The 22,552-nt window shown below is 36.1% G+C and overlaps 1 protein-coding gene across 2 annotated transcripts in view; it reads left to right on the plus strand.

Moving 5' to 3' along the window:
* Window positions 1-1,992: 1,992 nt before the first annotated feature.
* Window positions 1,993-22,552, plus strand: part of LOC117335489 (guanylate cyclase 32E-like) — a 76,902-nt gene continuing 56,342 nt past the window's right edge. Inside the window, exons 1-2 of one of the 2 annotated variants that reach the window (XM_033895528.1) lie at window positions 1,993-2,340; window positions 16,389-16,861. In XM_033895528.1, coding sequence (XP_033751419.1) covers window positions 16,475-16,861 — 387 coding nt within the window. In that variant the 5' untranslated portion in view covers window positions 1,993-2,340; window positions 16,389-16,474. Of the gene's footprint in view, window positions 2,341-15,060; window positions 15,218-16,388; window positions 16,862-22,552 lie in introns of those variants that run through there. The other variant, XM_033895536.1, reaches the window with a different exon arrangement.

Raw genomic sequence — 22,552 nt, forward strand, 5'->3', positions numbered from 1 at the left:
TGGCTTCATTTGACACGGTCACTTAATTTTGTGATTACAACTAGGATACATCACTTCAATAACAAACACTGGTCATATCTGTCAACAAGATTTACTCACATGAAAGCCAATAATGCTTTTCTTAATCGTAGCTGTCGGTACTAGCGTTTGTACTGCCGCCATCTTTAATTAGTCAATACTAATAAAAAGTCGTTAACTGACACAAATATCCGGATTTCAATTTGGGTCAAAAAAAAATATTTTGGTTTTAAGAAGTAAGACTATAACACAAAATAATTAGTAGTAACACAAATATAATTAATTAATTAATTATTGTGTATTCTTTTTCTTTATTTATGAAAGAAAGGGAGATAATTTGATAGATACATATAGCATTATTTCAGAACAAAATATTTAAAAAAAATTATCCATAAGACCATTTTGAGTTATATTTTGTGTTTGGGTCCACAAAATCATCAAATATTAAACCCTTCAGATTTATAAAGTTGATGCATTTATTTAACTTCTGACTGTTCTTCTGAATGCCCTGTTCAATGACAATTTATTTATGGCAGGTTTAAGTAAATTGGTTGGTGCAATAATTTTGACCTGTCTATAAAGGCAACCTGTCTATAGTGACCGTTTTTCTGCCTCCCCTTGGGCGGTCGCTATAGACAGGTTTGACTGTATATGAAATGGCAGAACTGTTTTGAAATTGTATTTGAATGAAGCACAACCACAAAGATATCTAAAACAATACTATTGTATTAATGAGAATTAATTTATCACGAGAACTTTTCTAGTTTGCTCAATTATAAACCCGACACATTTTATTTCAAAGAAGGTAAAACATTGCAAGCGATCCAGGCTTGACGAGATGTACATGATGACACAAAAAGGGGAAATAACTCGGTATATAGTAAGATACCAGAAGCGATTTACAAAACTTCGCCGTCGCTAGGCTAGGAATTTCTCGTATGCAAAATCTCGCAGTTAGAGGAGGAAATATATATGGCGAACGGGGTTGATATGCGGACTGAGGCAGAACCTCCACGTACGGTACTTTCACTTGTTTTTCTTTAATTCAAATACCAGTTTTTCTTTATCTCTTCTCAATCTCGAGAAATGAAAAAGGACACTTGTTCTAAAAAAGTGAATGTCCATGAAACTGTACCAAAATGGGAGCTTGATAGTTAATTCGAGGCGATGTGTTTATCGGCCGTATGAAAAATATGTTTAGTTTTCGATTCACCAGTAACTTCCTTGACCGGTTCAAATGTCTGGCGGCAGTGTGGCTATATCTTACCAACAACAAATAACATCACTTATCAGATTACTAACATCTGAAGTGGTCACTTGTGCCAATACTTACAGTATGTTATCAACATATATGTAGATCGACAGCTTTTTCATATACATGTACACCGATGCAGCGTCGGCAATGGTCAGTGGAATGGTCAGTGGATGGTCCATGATGTTTGTTTGGATAGTCTTGGCGTGAATAATAACTCTCCATACCGGTATTTCTTAGACGAGCACACGCACTTATAGATATGCCAAAGGGCTCGCATCATCCGACCCTCACCTACAAGTTCGTTACCTATACGCCAAGAGGCAGTTTGTGGTATTTGTAACTTAGGTGGACAGCTTTGGTCATGATCGGGCTGTATACAGGTGTGTGATCTATGAACAAAGTGTAGCGTTTAATTTCACGGAAATCAATACGAGTTCGCGAACAGGACTAACCCATGGGAAACGAACATACATGTAGCTGGCTGCCCGGGTAGCGATTGGGAATTCTGGCATACTGAGTTATAAATTGCATCGCACCGTAAAGTTCTTGTGGACCACTGCGGAAGTGAATATAAATTACGATCATTGTATTCCTAACTTCCGGTCCTGCGCAGCTCTTCTGTGATACTACATACAAGTATTGCTGTTATGTGTTACCTATGTGCTTGGTTTTTCACGTTGTATGACTTTAAATTTGTTCCGATTTGAACATGTGCTGTTGTGTTCGCAGATATGATAACTTCCGGTTATGAGCTTATGACATGCTTTTACGTTTATGACTTCCGGTTTTTTAAAATTAGAATGTGTGATTTTAATTTCTGATCGTGAATGACTGACCTGTATAACTATATATGTAAAAGTGCTATTCAAAAAAAAAAAAAAAAAAAAAAAATTGAGGCGTGATCAAGATTTGAGATATCAGGGACAACTGAAGTGATGGAAGGTACTCTCTGACACCATAGGCTGCTATGGAAACAGTTCGGTATTTGTAAAACTGCTTAGTCCTCAACTATAAGCAGTAAGATTTGGGAGCAATACACAGTTGAGAACTCCAAAGTCTGGCTATTGGTGAGTAATCATCACTTTTAGTGTGTAATTAGTCTTTGTATGAACCAGTTTATACACATTGAGATTGTTTAATCTATCTTATTTTATAGTTTCTGTAAAAGATCGTGATTCATACCAAACATAGCCAATTTAATTCGATTAAAATCACATTTTTTCACAATATTTTTACGCAGAAATATAACACGAGTTCTGGTATATGCGGGAATCTATTCGCTTTTGTTGTAAGTAATTAGTTTCAACCATACGGGTCATTCTGCTCCGCTCACTTCTCCGTGCGATTGATTTATTTGAACTAGATGTCCGGTCTCGCCAGAGGAATTGAAACCAATGTATTTGGTGTTTGGTTGGATTGCTTTCCAACAGGAAAAGTGCAAATATAATTGGGAAATTCGTTTGTGTCTATATCAACAGTACACATAGGTCTATACAGCTCACGTTCATACAACTATTAATTCTTCATTAATTCCAATAACTATGTATACACACGCAGAGCGACTATCTCATGGCCTATGAATACTTAATTCTATTTCCCATGATTGGAGATCAAGTTGTTAGACCTATTTGTAGTTACGATTGACCTGTCCGGAGTCTTGTTCATCAAATGAGGCTACACTGGACATTGGTCAAGAGGGAGTCCATTAGCTGTATGGTCATTCATTATGACCATAATCAATAACATATACCAATGAACACTATCAATAACCAGTAATTATCAAAGTAACATGATAGCAAGTACCGGATAGTGTGTATGTATCCAACGACATGGACAGTCTTGTGATTAATGACATAAAACAAGACAGTAAGTAACTGGTTGTGATTTCAGGATAAATCAATTGGGTTGGATATCACTGCCGCCTCTTGGACCCTGCTTCATTTCCGTTTTTTTCTCAGATCACCTCCGATCACATGAGTTTAACTGAGGCTGATATCCGCGGTGGAAGGTTAGTAAAAGTCGTGTCATAAACGTAGTCATATCCCTTTATCAAACATTTGGGAAACAAAGTAGAGATAAATAACTCAACAACCTGTCACCTTTAAAACAAAATATATACTTTAAAGGTTAAACACGGGTTGATGAGAAATTTGTCAAAAATGACATCCCCGGTAGTCATATATACGACCACCGGGGATGTCATTTTTGCCAAATTTCAATCTAGCCCCCCAAAACGTCTCAAAATGTGCTATACACACTAGGGGAGGTCCAAATACATGTAGACTGTAACTAATTCCCAAGTCCTTGTGGATAAAATCAGGTTGAACGAAATACAATTACTTGGTATTGGTCTGTTTTAATAATCATGCAATGTGTTACAGTCATTGTGGCAACCTGTGAAAGTGGTCGTAATAGTGAAGCGACCAATACAAAGATATATAGAGAAAAAATCGGGACTGAAAAAAAGTGCCCGTAATAGCGGGGTGGTCGTAATTTTGAGATGGTCGTAAGGTGAGGTTTCACTGTAGTTCCTGATGATTAATGTAATAAATGTACTACATGTACAGGTATATGCGGGGGCCGCAGTAGGTGAAGACCCGAGGTTTATTGTCCAACGCGCCCTACCCGTGACGGTTTGTGTTTCTCGGGAAGCCGAGAAACGGACCGGTGTGTGCTGTCGTGGCTGTGTCCTTCGGCAAGACACTTAACCCTTATTGCTCTTTACGACATGCGACGGGGCCTCCTGTATGTTGTTCAGTGAGGTAGTCACCAACTACTACAAGAAGACCCCCGCCTTAAAATGACCCTGGCTGTTCACGGGGCGATACACCCAGCAAACAAACAAACATATAAATAAACATGTACATGCATAGCTATGAGGGATATTAGTTATGCCACAGTCCCCTGTGATCTGTAAGGCGCACACAAACTATATCGGTTTCTGTGGGTGGAGGGAGTGGTCCTAATGCTTTGTTAACTCTATCAGGTACGGATGTTGAATGTTGAGGCAAATGATTTAATTGAGTTTAATATATAACGAGGTTCTCCTATTCTGGCACGGCGACTGATAACATATATGTATAATCAATTTTGAGTAAGTATATATATGTATGCGATGTCGGTGAAACATTTGAATGAGATACATGTATATACATTTTGATACGTTTTAAAACTGAAGATAAAAAGAATTGATTAGAAATGATCAATACTATAGATAATGTATTTGGTCATGGTTGACTTCATCGCTATCATTGCTGGCAGCTATAATTACAGTCTATACAGGTAGAGTAGTACGGGGTCTTCCCCGAACACCAACTCTGGTGAGGGTGGGGTGTTTACATAGGGGTTAAGGTGTGTTGATAGGGAGTTATAGTCTGTTACAGAAATATTCTCCTGTAAGAACACAGGTAAATCAGAACACATGTAAATCAGAACACAGGTAAATCAACTTAGCTGATCAGAAAGTTAATGATTGCCAAACTGTTTAAAAAAATAGTGTATAAAACTGAAGCACGCTTTGGAAAATCATCATATTTTGCTTCGATATTTGAATTATCAACATCTTGGCATACATATGTATTTACTGAATCTTGAATTGTAAATCAATTGTATCGTTGGATTTTAATTTTATTAAATTTAGCGTCTTATTGATTTAATTTGTGCTTGTTTTCAGATTTAATGTAAATATTTAGAAAAAAAGTACTTTAATGTGATTGTTTATATATTTATTTATATTATTTCAGCAAATTCAACCTTGTATCATTTTTCATTTATGATGCAAATATTATATATATCTGATTATTAGGAGGGATTAGTAGCTGGTCAATATATAAATATCAGGCTTAGTTTGGTTTATTTTGTTTAACGTCCTATTAACAGCCAGGGTCATTTAAGGACGTGCCAGGTTTTGGAGGTGGAGGAAAGCTGGAGTACCCGGAGCAAAACCACCGGCCTACGGTCAGTACCAGGCCCCAAGTAGGTTTCGAACTCGCGACCCAGAGGTGCAGGGCTAGTGATAAAGTGTCGGTACACCTTAAACTCAGCCCCCCCCCCCCTTTTTTTTCTTTATCAAAGACAACAAGAGTTACCAACTACAAACTGACCGACCTGAGAATGAAGCTAAATTCAATTTTATTTTGTTGATTCACTTGATCATTTAAGGCAAAATTAAAACATAAATGTTCAATATACGTTCAGATGTTTTCACTTCAATGTACTAAGCATTACATCATTGCATTGATACATATATATATATATATATGTTTTAAAAATGTACATACCTTTCCAACTCTATTTCATTTTACATGATATTAGTGTTTTTGTAAGGGATGAATGTTTTACATACAGTGTATTTCAAACACAGGTGCGAGTAAGTACCGCAGTGTTAACAAAGCTCCCTGAGCTCCAAATGGCCTTCCCTATGCTTGTCCAGATGCGAATGTAGAATGGAATTTTGTGTACCAGCACTATTCTTTCATCTATAATTGCAATTCTTTCTCAGATTGGACACTACAGCTTTGCCAGTTGTATGCTATAGGAGATTTCTACTTTGGTCAGCTACATCTGATTGAATACTACTTACTAACGTTAGTCGTGTTTTATTAGAGACTAACGTCACTGGGGGGTCTCAACCCGAAGGGAAGCTTCTCCGACCGGTCTAAGAATCTTACACTGAGGTTTGACATCCCTTGCCCCTCTTACTCATAACGGGGTCTCTCTCTCTCTATCTCTCTCTGAAACGAGTCCTTCACTCTGAAGAGGAACTCTCACTCTCAAGGGGTGAAATATTATTTTTCTCTTAGTCTGTTTATTCTATGTATCTAGTATTAACGTTACATGAATGCAAGATGATGTTGACGTGACGTCATTGCATTGTTGAGAACTAACAATAAATGTTAACCCCAAATTTTAAAGACCAAAAAGATACCAAGAGAATGGAAAGAAAGAAAGGCATACAGAAAAACAAGGAAAAATAAAGAAATCCGATCAAAGATACTGAATTATAGGATACCATCGCTATAAATACTATCAGATATTACAAAAACGTTAACATTGTCGGTATAACACTGAAAGGCGCTGGCTGTGCTATCTCACCAATTCTGTATTTTATTTTGATTTAACTTTAAAGAGAACAGCTTGATAGCGTTTAAGATAATATAAAAACGAACATATGGCAAAACATATCTTCCCGTCGAGAATTCCTGGTGAAGTTTTGAGCGATACACCAACGTTATCGTGTAAATGTTAATTTGCCGGAGACTATGTTTAAGAGCTGAACAATCCCGACGGCCAAAGGAACCACTTTAATCAGCCGAAGAGTCTCAAAGAAGATAACCCTTTAACAACACGTGAACTCCAGTGCGTTCATTAACTCCATAATTTGACGTTTTTATTAACTCTCGAGATAATTCCCAAGAGCGGTATGTAATATTTACAGATTAGTTAAGGAAAAAATTATTTTTAATCTTGCGTAAATAAATGATTTTCTTATGGTAAACATTTGAAAGGATTTAATTACGATAAGAGCGTAAGGGCATAGGATATAATTAAAGAGATTTAAATGGGATCAGAGGTTTGTTTCGGAGTTCTGTTAGCAAAGTAGATACTTAAATCATTGTAAGTTCATATTGACAGTGTCGCTATTTACTTTTTGAAAGCACAAATAGATACTTCAAGTTATAAACTTTTTTTGTGTTTACAAAACTGGCCACTGGATCGCTATGGAGAAGTGTGATTGTTTGATCTTTCTTTGATTTGTCAAGCCACCAATTAAAGATTTATCTAAGCATGATGTCATCACAGATAATGTTCCGAAGTAGAAAGACACTATAACGTCAGCATTGTCTGAAAAACTGTCTATTGCTTACAGCCTCCTCCATGTTTGTTGATTGCTTTTACCAATTATTATTTCAGTTGAATGTTAGAAACTCATTATTGAAAACCCTTTCAACTTCTTTATCCTAATTGAAATTTCTTAGAGAATAAAATCATCTTTTGACTCGTTTTTTTAAAGCGATGCTATTTCATCATTCCCTTTCTAGGTTAATAGGTTTGTGAATCGATCTCATTTTGGTTCTGTGTACTGGGAAACCCCGGTAATTCTGTAATTATACTACATTCATTAGGAACTATTATTTCGCAAGGGATAAAAATGATTTTTTTTTGTATATTACGCGATGAGAAATTTGCCTCAGTCTGTTTTGATTTGGATTGGTATTGTTCAAAACGCCCGTTCTGTATTGTGGAATATATATATACATAAGTGAGAACAACCAAATGCCCATAGAAACCTACCATTAATCAAAAGAGATGCCCTGCCTTGCTGCCGACACACTTTGGGAAGAGAGACAGCTGAACGCACTTCAGAAAATGGCTTTTTCTACTTTCCTAAAGACATCTTTCTATTAACTATTTCAAAGATACTTAACATCCTCACGAAAGTGTTAATTGGTGAAGTTTGCTGATGGAATTGCTGACATTCTTGTCAAAAGACACAATACCTTGGTCGCCATTGCAAGGTTGCAGACCAACCGAGACTTTAAAACAGCTACTATACCCGAGAGGACGATCAATCGCGTGGTGAAATTAAAGGAGTGTCCATGGAAATTAAGGGAGGATCAAACGACTATAAGATTATGCAAAGGGATGCATGAACCATGCTTCAGAGAGAAAAAAAACTTAAATTAGTTGCTAGTTTGGGAATGAATGTTGAATAATTGAATAGAGTACATGATTCTGTGATTTAGAACGCGGCGTACAAATGTATATAATTACGCGGTGGAACGTATTGATGTTTAGCTTGTTTAAGTAAAATCTTAAATGAAAATAAAGCCTAATTAATGGGTTGTTATTTATAGATTGTGCATGGCGCAGACCTTTGGGTACCCTACACGAAGAATGCGGAGGAATTGGTAACAGTAAGTAGACCATATAGAAGCTTTGAATGTTTTACAAAATTAGGGAAAACTTCTTCTCAATGTATTCATTTAGGTAATGATTTGTCATGAGAGAGAAATGTGATTTCGAATAAACCTTTGAATTAATGCATATAACAGCGAAATAGTCACTCCGCAGTGCCAAGTTGTTTGTAAGAGATGATTACAAAATTTATGAATTATTCATTATTAAACTTAATTTTGGATCTGATCATCCTTCCTAATGCCTTCCTTAGACACTGCCCCACTTTTAACCTTCAATTGAGCGCTTATGCCTGTCATGAAGGCTTATACCCTAGCGATGACATACCAGAGTCTCTTATATTGGTAGTAGCTACTCAGCAGTCTGAGAGTGGGACGACTGGTTTGCCAGTTGTCAGTATAATGTTACCGGTGTTGTGTCCTGCTTGGTGTTCGGCAGTATGCTTCAGTGAGGCAGCACTATAAATTCATTATCAGTTTGTCACAAGGAGACAAATACAAACATACCACAGCCTCTCTGAACACATACACTCACCTCACATTTTGAACACAGTGGAGGCCTTCCTTAGATGACCAAAGCTGTCGAAAGTGCCTAAAATAATGCAAAACCATGCCTAACAATAGCAATGAATCTCAATGCCTGCAGTGAACAGTTAGCAGGACGAAAAGACATTGAGAGATAAACATTACCGAAAACTCGTCATTGACTTGTGATTTATATCCATAAACACATGGAACTAGAATAAGTTGTCGATTGTCCACCTTACACTACTTCCGCCACTTAATAATTTCGCATTGAAAACATAACCGCAGTTTGGAGCGGTCAGAAGTAAAGGATAATTTCATAACATAGCTTGCAACGGTTTCGCATTTATATAAAAGATGGATGGCATTCCGTTATGGCTGTTTATATAGGTCAATATACCGCTATGACTGTTTATATAGGTCAATATACCGTTATGATATCGAACGTTATTGAGAGCTGAGATGAAGTGACAGGTAGAAATCACCGGTGTAACACGTGGAAGACGAAACAGATGTTTGTCGGTGTCATCACATGTTTTTATATAACTTATATGATATTAAACCAGACAGTTTATGTTAAAGCTGTTAACTAGTCAGCTAGTGTACCTTTTTATTAGAGTGTCACACATCAGATGCACAATACAAATACAAAGTTAAAATAAGAGTTAATGTTAAAAAAATCTCTTCTCTTTTTTTTTTTTAATTCACATCCACACAACGCTTGAATCTGATGTGCATTACACATTGGAATTATGAAGCACTACGAGGTAAACAAATGTCAATAATGTATCACAATTAATTACTTTTTATATAGAAGTTGTCTTCGTCGACATAAACTATTATAGCAGTTTTTGGCAGTAAAACATAATACACCAGGATTACTGATGAGCGCTGACATTTTATCTGTTTATTCATAGAATTAAATTTATCATTTAAAGAAGTATCATGGGTATTGACCTAATTACTTATGTCGGCGTACATTGGACATTCAAACACAATATGCTGCTCACATTCTACTTGTCTTAACAATTAAAACACAATATCTCCCTAATTAGTAATATCTCATACTGCCCCGTTCCCGTACATAACGGGGTTTCACCAATCCTGCATTTTGCGAGAGCACTTTTATGAGCTTTAGGCATGAACACATGTACATATTTCTCAGTTTCGTTATTTTGTTTAAAATCAGGTAAACACTCATCTTGTTTCCACAATATTTCCCAGTCCTACTCGCATCTCTGTTTACATCCAAGTTCCACCCATTTATAACTTTTTTTCCATCCTTTTCTGTTCAACAAATATATAAGCTCTTTAGTATTAAAAGAAACGTTATCAAATATTGACACATCTAATGACCTTAACCTTTCACGTAAACAAAATGGTTAGTTTTTACAACAATGAAAACTTCTTTGATAAGCATATATGAATAAATGTTTATTGAGCCTATCGTTAGGTACATCATCATTTAAAAGTTTACCCAATTGCCAATAGACAGTTGTCAACGTCATTCTGATTTTATGTTGTAATATCAATTTAACGTTAAATTCGACATACTTTATCAGCTAGTCATTAAAAAGAATTCCATATCCATGAAACTAAATAGATAATGAAAAAAAAAACATTAAAAAAAAATTTGGAATTAAAAGAAATATAACTGTCACTTGCATATTTTCAATAAATCATAAAGAAATAAAAATAGTTTGATATATTTTTGTACTCTATCAAGCTGTGAAAACTTTGAATTGCTAGTGAATGATTCCAGACGATAAATGTAAACTTGTACTATGTGAGTGATACTATGACACCAGACACGCGATCATTGTCCTGAGACAGACGGAAACTCGTGACAGTATAGTGTATATAATCCTTTTAAAATGTCCGTATCGGAGCCAGTCTTTGAGTATTTATGCTCAACGCAAAATTGGTTTTACAAGGGAATGACACGACACCTGATTTGGGCATCACTTATTTGTTTCTTTTGCTTTTGGAGAAAATGAGAATTATCGCTTCTTAACTAAGTAATAATAGATACTACAAAGCCCATCACCAAACTCTGCTGTCGAATTACCTTCTTGGCTGTAGTGAAAGTATTGTGAGTAGGAACACACGATTATGATACAGGTTTTTGTAAACGGAGAATCCTTTCATGACGCAAATCATCGCCGGATTGCATTCACAAGGCTTAGGCAATACAATCACAGAAATTATTTCAACTGAAAATCCGTCATTCGAGAATCACATGACGTCATTTCACTGTTTGAAAGTGTCTCGAGGTTTGGGACAAGTGTCTAACTGTAACAGAAAACTATTGGAAGTTTTAATAGTCACGTTAAAGTTCTTTGTAGTGCAAACAGAATTTGGTCAGAACTGGTTATTTATTTTTTTCGGAATAAGAGGCTACAGTAGTCATCGTGATTGTATGATGTACATTTTACGTTGGGAAGAATACAATATTTTACAATTGTCTCATACCTTATAAGTGAAGAGTCAAAACTAATTCCTCGAGGTGTAGGTCCTAACACCGATGGCAATAGCACTGTTGACTGATATCACAGACACGAGAGAACTGTTTTGTTGTCCTGATAACCAAAAATAATGAGATACGCAATTCAAAAAAGACATTATTATTGCTCATCTGATACATCATCACCCGTCGTGAAGTAGCCATACTGTTTGCGTCGGCAATCGCGATCAGAAACACGCTTAATCATAATCATTTAAATGCTTTGGCGCGTTTGAAACAATTTATCTGGTTGCCATGCAACAATTAACCATCTCTTGAATGTGTATTGGTCTATTTTTTCAGACTAAAGCTGCCTTCAAGAAAAATCCAATCATTATTTGCTTCAATATTTTATATTTCGTGATTTCGATCAGATGATTTACTGAAACATTTGCTGTAAAGTAGTATTGTTCTGACACCAATAATGCCGACCAGTGCCATAATATCCGGCTATTGTGCGAACTAATAATTTGCATACAGTCATTAGTTGATGGTAGGCGTCCGTCTTAACCAAGAGTAGTGTAACATACAGTTTCGTTCATTACTTCAGACAGACCACCAGGGGCCTTCTCGCCCACACCAACACACGTTAATATTGTATCCCGTTTATTTGGAATCTGATGAAAGCTTGTAACAGTAATATAAAACATTTCCATGCCAATTCTGTCGCGAAAGGAATAAGTGTGTCCCAATTTTAGCAAGTCTTAGCCAACACTCTAAAGCTGCGTATGGCTACGCGGGTCACTATTTCTCGACAAAACTAACAAAAAAAAAGCTAACAAAAATGTTTGAAGATATTCCCCGTCTCCTACGAGTAAACCTGATCAACTTTATTATATTATGTGATTCCCGCAAAAATGAATTTACTTGATAGTTCATAATATTTATTTTTTCGTTTTTTCGTTCATGATTTCTCATGATGGTTTAAATCGTGTAGGAGTGAGGAAATGATATGCCCGCCGTATGTTATAAGATCGACTGGGCTCACACCTTTGTATATTGTTATTGTGGCGACTGAAAGTGTCGTCTCCTGTAGAATCAGCGATTTTCGCCTGTTTCGTCTACATGGGGGACATTGAAACGGATAAATTTGATAAGTTGCCCTATAATACCAATTATAGCTATTATCTTAACATTTAACTCCTACATTTTCTTTTTTTCTTTCCTGCGCATCTTTTCCTTTGCTTTGTTTTATAACCCTGGCCGTTGCGAGCTCGTTAAGCCTATATATTTGTATAACAGTATGAATATTAAAGTACAGACAAAGTAGAACCTACGGCAGACTGTTTGAAACGGTTTTATTTGACCTTGTTTAACGTCCTATCAACAACAATGATCGGCTATTTGTGTTGAAAGTTTGTGTATCTTTGCATTATCTTGCAACTGACGCAGACCCAGTACACACCACGCGGTCATATTAAACTGACAACCGGTAAAACAGTTATTACGCTAAAATGCTTAACGTACAATAATTATGTAATCAAAGAACTTATCGGTCAGGGGACGGGAGCCGAATCCTTCCTCACATGGACGAACGCTCGGCTAAAGACTAAAGGGGTGGCAGCGTGAAGGGGGACATTAGGAAGTTGTGAGCCTCATATTGAAGGAGGTACTCAAAGATATTCTTTTTAAGTCTTAATATTCTCTGAGTATATAGGGCCGTGTACCCAAGGACTGGTCTCATTTGGTTAGTTTATATCGAAGAGGTAGCACTCTTAAGTAAACAAGACAAGCGACTTTTGCAAAATAGACAAAATCGGCGGAAAAGCAGTGATCAAATATTTGCATAAAAAAGATTTAACACCTAAGGTATCCATAATGATATGGTAGCAACACCAGGGAAATATGCTCCTTCGTATGCTACAGTGAAAAGGTGGGTGGCGGATCGCGGCCGACAGAGCCTTGAGGATGACCCCCGTTCTGGAAGGCCTGTCAATGTTGCAACCCCAGAAATGGCCAATAAAGTTCATGATATTGTTATAACTGACAGACGAGTCACAGAAAAAAACAATCCAGTAGAGTTGGCATTTCACAGGAAAGGGGACATTCCATTCTGACAGAGGATCTTGCAATGAGAAAGCTCTTGGCCCGATGTGTAATCAAGACTTCTGACAGTTGATCAGAAGCACATCAGGCGCACATTATCGCGTGCTAATCTTAACCTTTTTGAGGAAGATCTTGCCAACTTTCTTCAGTGATTTGACACTATAGAAGAAACATGGGTCCATCATTTACCCCAAAGGCCAAACAACAATCAACACAATGAAAGCACCCTGGCTCTCCCCCGCCAAAGAAGACAAATACTGTTCCATCAGCTTGGAAGGGTATGGCCTGGATTCTCTGGGATGCAGATGGTATTCGGCTGATAGATTATCTCCAAAAGGGACAAACAGTCAATGGCACACACTATGCTTCACTTTCGGAGTGTGTGTTATTCCATCAGGACAATGCTCTTGTTCACAAGTCTGTCATTGCCATGGCTGCCATTCACGATTGTGGCTTTAAGTTGGTTGAGCATCCGCCTTATTCACCTTATCTCGCTCCATCAGACTTTCATCTATAAACCTCTATTTCAGGCACCCACTTTCAGTCCGATGTTGACGTCATACATGCAGTGGACGACTTTATGTACAGCCAAGAAATGGAGTTCTATAAAAGTGGTATTGAGGCCCTTTAACACCGCTGGCAAAAGTGTTTAGATACTGAAGGGGGTTATGTTGAAAAATAATACTTCCGGGCAAAATTAAAATCCTTCTTTGTGACAGAAACATTACGTAGAAGCCTTTCGTTGGCGACTTTTTTTCTGGCAAAGTCGCAATACTAGTAACAGTAAAGTGCATGTACAATGTATATTACTAACATCCCGTCAAAATTAATTTGTCGGGACGGAACTGCATTTTTCAGGTCCGGAATCGCTACAATTCATTATACTACCTTCCCTTTGTCCTCGAGCACCGATAACAACACAGGCGTACAAAACCTTCTCGTCTGTCCAGACTTTAAGTCGTTAGTATTTCATTACGCAGCCTGTGATAAGGACAGAACAGGGAGAATACCAGTGATTAATTAATTATGATATGGCTACAAGCATGTCATATACTCAGACCGTGCAACTAATTGATTGTATAAGAAACAAGCAAGCGTTTATCAGATATTGCATTGAAATTAATTAGTGGTACATTTCAGCGTATACAAATATAATTATGGAGTTTTATGCTCCTTTACACAATAGTTCACAGACTGACAAGTCTATCTGTGTATGAAAGTGTGCATTTGTCTTTCATTATTGATCTATACACGACGGTAAATCCGAGCGGAGGACGACCTCCCATTTCCGAAGCGTGTGTGAGTGAATCAGAGTTGTGAGAAGGTCTGTCTTCAGACCGGAGCTAATAAAACATTGTGGGCGCACTTTGTCCTGTCAACCAACTTCGAACGATACACGAGCGGGGCCATGTAATCAGTATGTCACGCAAAATATGGTTTTAGAAAAAAAAAAGGCTGAATTTATACTGACTCTGCCCCCAGCGACAGCTGTTTGTGTGTCGTTTCGCGTTCTGCTTCACTTTTCACACATCATAAATACATTATGGTGAAGGACTGTTTTTAAACCACTATCAGATAACTCGTGTAATTTGAACACTGAGGTCTCCTCCCTCTACTGCAGGTATTCCCCCTGTCTGTATATAGGTCACGCGAAACGTGTTCATTCAACCATGCCATTTTCTAATCCACTGTACCCTGGATCTACAATCCCACTGCTGTAGCGGAATATATTTATATCTACAACTGGAGTAGTAGAAACTTGTTGCTATTAGTCTATATATATATATACAAACAATGAGGAGTTCGTTTCTCGCTGGGAAGTATTAGTTACATACACTTAATTCAGAACAATATGGCATCTGTTTTCACTTAGTTTGCTACATTTCGTGTATTCAATTATAACTGTGTTTAAAATTCACCAGTGAGGAGGTTGGACATACATGTATTAACGAGGTATGTATGTTTTGTAGGCTGTTAGTTTTCAATAACACTTTATAAAGTTTGTCATTGTTGTTTAATTGTAAGATATATGTGCATTAATTCCATGACCACGAATTTGCGAGATTTAGTATTTCAATTTTTACGTATGTATAAATATAATTGTTATATATAGTACTCCCTATTGTATGTGTCGAGGGTGGTATGTTATGATACGTATTTAAATCAAGTACGCGTTTAACATGTTTAACACACGTACAGACTTTATCACCGGAAGGATGAAGTGAAGCAGACGCCATGAAATATAATGTCTGTAAACTAGTGTCACTGCAGCCGCAGTTGCGCATTGTTACAATTGTTTATAGTATCGCATTTAGGATGTTTACAAAAGTATCGTTTACACGGATGCATTTATCATAACGATGACGTCACAATTAATACTAATTTTGATTATACAAAAAAAAAAAAAAATTCTGTAAACGTTATTTGCTATAAATTATAAGATTTGTTTATAGTGTATATCACTTGAACACCGAGGAAGTTACGAGTATATGTCCCTATCATCCCTATATTTAAATGATATTTTTATACACTTATACACATAAAACAAAAACAAGATCGTATACTTTGTTTAAAAAATAGGTTATGCTCTTGTGATATTTTATTACGTAGCAATGTTTACTGCTGTACATTGTATATTATGAATGTTACGCACGGTAAAGCTGTCCGCAGCAGATGGAGGATTTCCTATCTGACTGGCCATTTCACGTTTTACAGTGGAGGGTGTTACAGGCACATACGAAAACTGACATCGCCAGACCTATTATATGAGTTTGAATTATTGAAATCGGTACGCGACAAGCATTAGGGATGAGCATTGTCGTTGGCTACGGTGTTAGGCCAAAAGCATGCTCACATTAGATAAATGAGAACGTGTATAGCTTAACGCCAGTACAAGCCTTGGTCATTCAGAACGGAGGGACATTTTGTGACATTGCCAGCAATATATATATCGAAAAAGTATAGCAATATAATTACTTTACTTTTGACTTATTGCCAACAAAGAAATATTTGAAATCATAGTAAATGTTACAATCGAAGTGTAAATAAATTTGTTTATTTGGATAAAATATAAGTTCTTTCTTGCTTGACTGACTGATTATTTACTTTTTCCTTCTCATTAAAGAACCAGAATGAATTCCGTAGAAGACAGGAAGGACAGCCATTCTATAGCTTTGGATAATTGGACATAAACCTGGGATTATTTTCAAAATGGCGATCACGATGTGGAGTAGTGCTATAGTGTTAATAATTTGTGTGATTCACAATATTCCCGGATTACTTTGCAAGGAAGTTATCAAGTTGGGTTACATAACCGGTTCGGAGAGATACAGTATTCGCCAGTTTTACCATCGTCCCGGGCAGTCCATTTCCGGGGCGATAACTCTAGCCGTCAAGGAAGTTAACGAAGATCCCACAATCCTTCCGAACCATACTCTGGAGTTTGTTATCGCGGAAACTTATGGAATGGAGGTGATTAGTATAAAGGAAACCGTGGAACTCCTAAGTAAGGGGATATGGGGATACATTGGGCCTCAGGAGACGTGTATTCATGAAGGACGAGTTGCTGCCGCGTTCAACCTCCCAATGATATCATACGTAAGTAAATTCATAGATCGATAAATTGCATATTTAGGGTCTTTTTGACACACTACATAATTCGGTTTGCTGGATATGAAAGAAATCAGAAATCAAACAATCCTTCATTTCTTTAAAAAATGCATCCAGAACCAACATGTAATTATAAGAGTAAACAGGTCATTCAGTTTAAAGACAAGCAGACAGAAGATTCACGGTTTGATAATGCACAATCAAACAGTGTGTATTTTGCATGCAGTGATAAATGTCAGTAAAAAGTCTACAAATCTAATTAATTATTTCATTTTTTTAACCAAAACACAAAATGCCCTATAATTATCGAACTCACAAGAGTCACGTGAGAGATCGGGCCCAGCCATTTTGGGGGCTGCCATCTTGGCTAACGGCCACAGAAGATGAATTTAATGAGTAAATTAAAGAGTGGCAGACCGTAGGTTAATTAAATGATCGGTACTTTTAGAAACGAAAAGGTTAACTAATTACAAATTGTAATTTAAACTCCTCCGAAACAAAATCCAAATTATATCTCTAAATCGATAAAACAAAAGATATATTTACATGGAAATTGAAAATATAGACGGGAAAATACCACGTGGTCCGTTTGTTTCTACGACGACACCCGTCATGTAATTCGAAATTCCTGTTACGTAAAGTTACGATCTGAGAGCTTTTGTAATGATAGCGAATGCATACACGTCACTGTTGTGGACTAATGGCCAGGCCTGGATATTAGAATTTCTATTGACATAACAATTCAGTGTTCGGAGTTTCTAATGTATCTGAAACTGATTGCACAGAAGAAAGGCAGGCCGATCGCCTCCCTAGAGTATGTAGCGAGATCAAGCTAAGAATACAAATGTTTCTCTGATGTCTATATTTTTAATAGATAGCACCGAAAATAAGAAAATAAGAAGATTCGACCGAGTTTGCCACTGGTTAAAATCTGTTGGTTTTTCAGTGTTTTGAAGAAACTGTTTTGCTACAAATCATAGATATATACTTCTTATAATAATTTCTGAATTGGTAACTTTTTGTAAACACTTCTCTGGTTTTACAATTGAATTTTACTGCCTTACTTAAAACTAATTATTCAAATTGGAATGAAGAGTTTAGATTAGTTTTTGATTCGGTTGAAGACTTTAAGTAAACATATACAAACATAAAGCGAATGATCTCCGTGGAAGAGATATCTTGCGTGTGTCGACAGAACAGGAAAGGTCCATCCCTACAGGGACAGGTCGTAATTCTAACACCTCTGTCCGATATTTTGTCTCTTGTAGTCTATGGTGATTTGATTAAAACCACGATTACTTAGTTATCTGTCCCACGAGGAGATGGAACCTTGACTCATGAATGTAAAAGAAATTACGTTCGAAAAAAATTCTCGCATTTCAAAAATAAGGTCTCAACTTGTTGCTCCAGGTTTGGCATTCTCTAGAGACAAAGTTTGCTGGGTGATAAAACGGCTCTGTGTCTGGTAGCCATATCACCTTCAGGTCCCTTGTTTTTCTCTTATGTACTGAGGAGTACAGCCTGACCCAGAGTCATTGTTGAGGAAGCCTTTATGTCAAACCAGTGGTAACATTCGTACATATATACAAACCAGTGGTAACATTCGTACACATACAAACCAGTGTTAACATTCGTACATATATACAAACCAGTGTTAACATTCGTACATATATACAAACCAGTGGTAACATTCGTACATATATACAAACCAGTGGTAACATTCGTACATATATACAAACCAGTGGAAACATTCGTACATATATACAAACCAGTGGTAACATTCGTACATATATATAAACCAGTGGAAACATTCGTACATATATACAAACCAGTGGTAACATTCGTACACATATACAAACCAGTGATAACATTCGTGTACATATATACAAACCAGTGGTAACATTCGTACATATATACAAACCAGTGGTAACATTCGTACATATATACAAACCAGTGGTAACATTCGTACATATATACAAACCAGTGGAAACATTCGTACATATATACAAACCAGTGGCAACATTCGTACATATATACAAACCAGTGGTAACATTCGTACATATATACAAACCAGTGGTAACATTCGTACATGTATACAAACCAGTGGTAACATTCGTACACATATACAAACCAGTGGTAACATTTGTACACATATACAAAACAGTGGTAACATTCGTACACATATAGAAACCAGTGGTTACATTCGTACATATATACAAACCAGTGGTAACATTCGTACACATATACAAACCAGTGGTAGCATTCGTGTACATATATAGAAACCAGTGGTAACATTCGTACACATATACAAACCAGTGGTAACATTCGTACATATATACAAACCAGTGGTAACATTCGTACATATATACAAACCAGTGGTAACATTCGTACATATATATAAACCAGTGGTAACATTCGTGTACATATATACAAACCAGTGGTAACATTCGTACATATATACAAACCAGTGGTAACATTCGTACATATATACAAACCAGTGGTAACATTCGTACACATATACAAACCAGTGGAAACATTCGTACATATATACAAACCAGTGGTAACATTCGTACATATATACAAACCAGTGGAAACATTCGTACACAGATACAAACCAATTTTAACATTCGTACATATATACAAACCAGTGGTATTTCTATACAAATCCAACAACTTTGGAGGTCCTGTAAGCGTTAATATTTTAGCGCATTCAAATTTATCGTATCATCTACTTTTATATATTAGTGCAGTGATGATTTGGCGCACGGACAGAATTTACTGTAGAATAGTACATGGAAAGAGTATAAGCGCAATCATAATCTAGCGCAATACTTCCAGCGCGAAAATTCGCTAAAATAAGATTATCGCTAAAAAACGTACGTACAGTATCCAGTAATACATAGAACAATCTTCTACATCAAAACACTGTCAGAATAAAAAAAAAACATTCACATAAGTACATTGAGGTGTAACCAGAATATAATTACATCTATATGAAACACTGGTTTAATTAGATGTACACGAATTTAGGTAGATGGATGTTTTCACGTATGGCCTTTATTGAGGTATACCATTATAACTAGCGAATGTAAATCTGACTCAGAAGCTGTTAACAGAACGTCAAATCAACATTGCTTGGCAAAAGCTGAGCTAGCATCTGTTGACCCGGTACTGGCAACTAAATGGAGGTTTGTCAGGACGTGAACAAAATAAAAAAAAAAATGGATATGGATATGGAGTGAACATTTATGTTACTTCCGCTCGACCTGCACTTAGAGAATACAGCCCAACCTGCTGTCGTAGTTGTAGAAAGTATCAAGTTCCTTCTCGCCCTGTCATTACCTCGCCACTGACTTAGTGTAAACCGATGGACGTACTGATCTTATCGCGTTTGGTAAAGGAGTGGAGATAGGGGAAATCAAATTTCAAGGGGAGTTGGCATTTTTCATTTTGACAATCATAACACTACTCATTTATCATCGATTTAAACAGATGTATATGATATGTCTAGTTTTGCCACGGAGGTGAGCAATGTTTCCAGTAATATAACACAGCTAGAACATTCCAGAGTCGAACATGATCACAAGTTTGTACACATTTTCCCCTTGGTTATTTTCTATTGTATTGTTTCTCTCAAAATATTTTATTGTTAACACAACAAGTATAATAACAAGGTATTTTTACATAGAATATCATTAAGATTTGGTGTTGGCAAAAGGGATTGGACAACAGACTCAGTCTATATTAGTCCTTTCCTATAGATTTCAAGTTTAATGAACATATGAGTATTACAAAATTAGTATGTAGTGTAGTAGGAAAATATTAGAAGTTAATAATTGATATTTATAAACAAAGAAAACACATTCTCACTCAATCTCATACTACTACGTATTCATGACATATTTTCAATTGATAGAACTTTTATATCAACAAATGAGTATAAAGACATAATTATTACTTATAATTTTGAAAGTGTTTTTTTTTTAGATTAGAAATAGTGTTGGAGAGTATGATTCTATTTAAATGAGTTAGCAAGTCTATGACACCATAAAATAGAACGTGAAGATTGACATATCCTAGAAGGTTATAAAGTGTTATGATGTGATTGGTTTGACACTCAGTAATTCAAAAAGATTAACATGGTATCCAGGTCTATACTTTATATCATATAGATATATCTGGTATCCCGGTCTATACATTATATCATATAGATATATCTGGTATCCCGGTCTATACTGTATATCATATAGATATATCTGGTATCCCGGTCTATACTTTATATCATATAGATATATCTGGTATCCCGGTTTATACTGTATATCATATAGATATATCTGGTATCCCGGTCTATACCGTATATCATATAGATATATCTGGTATCCCAGTCTATACTGTATATCATATAGATATATCTGGTATCCCGGTCTATACTGTATATCATATAGATATATCTGGTATCCCGGTCTATAATGTATATCATATAGATATATCTGGTATCCCGGTCTATAATGTATATCATATAGATATATCTGGTATCCCAGTCTATACTGTATATCCAATAGATATATCTGGTATCCCGGTCTATACTTTATATCCAATAGATATATCTGGTATCCCGGTCTATACTTTATATCCAATAGATATATCTGGTATCCCGGTCTATACTGTATATCCAATAGATATATCTGGTATCCCGGTCTATACTTTATATCCAATAGATATATCTGGTATCCCGGTCTGTACTGTATATACAATAGATATATCTGGTATCCCGGTCTATACTGTATATCATATAGATATATCTGGTATCCCGGTCTATATTGTATATCATATAGATATATCTGGTATCCCGGTCTATACTGTATATCATATAGATATATCTGGTATCCCGGTCTATATTGTATATCATATAGATATATCTGGTATCCCGGTCTATACTGTATATCATATAGATATATCTGGTATCCCGGTCTATAATGTATATCATATAGATATATCTGGTATCCCGGTCTATACTTTATATCCAATATATATATCTGGTATCCCGGTCTATACTGTATATCATATAGATATATCTGGTATCCCGGTCTATAATGTATATCATATAGATATATCTGGTATCCCGGTCTATACTTTATATCCAATATATATATCTGGTATCCCGGTCTATACTGTATATCATATATATATATCTGGTATCCCGGTCTATACTGTATATCATATAGATATATCTGGTATCCCGGTCTATACTTTATATCATATAGATATATCTGGTATGCCGGTCTATACTTTATATCATATAGATATATCTGGTATGCCGGTCTATACTGTATATCATATAGATATATCTGGTATCCCGGTCTATACTGTATATCATATAGATATATCTGGTATCCCGGTCTATACTGTATATCATATAGATATATCTGGTATCCCGGTCTATACTTTATATCATATAGATATATCTGGTATGCCGGTCTATACTGTATATCATATAGATATATCTGGTATCCCGGTCTATACTGTATATCATATAGATATATCTGGTATCCCGGTCTATACTGTATATCATATAGATATATCTGGTATCTCGGTCTATACTTTATATCATATAGATATATCTGGTATCCCGGTCTATACTTTATATCATATAGATATATCTGGTATCCCGGTCTATAC

This window comes from Pecten maximus, chromosome 1 (assembly GCF_902652985.1).
Source record: "Pecten maximus chromosome 1, xPecMax1.1, whole genome shotgun sequence".
Taxonomy (NCBI): domain Eukaryota; kingdom Metazoa; phylum Mollusca; class Bivalvia; order Pectinida; family Pectinidae; genus Pecten; species Pecten maximus.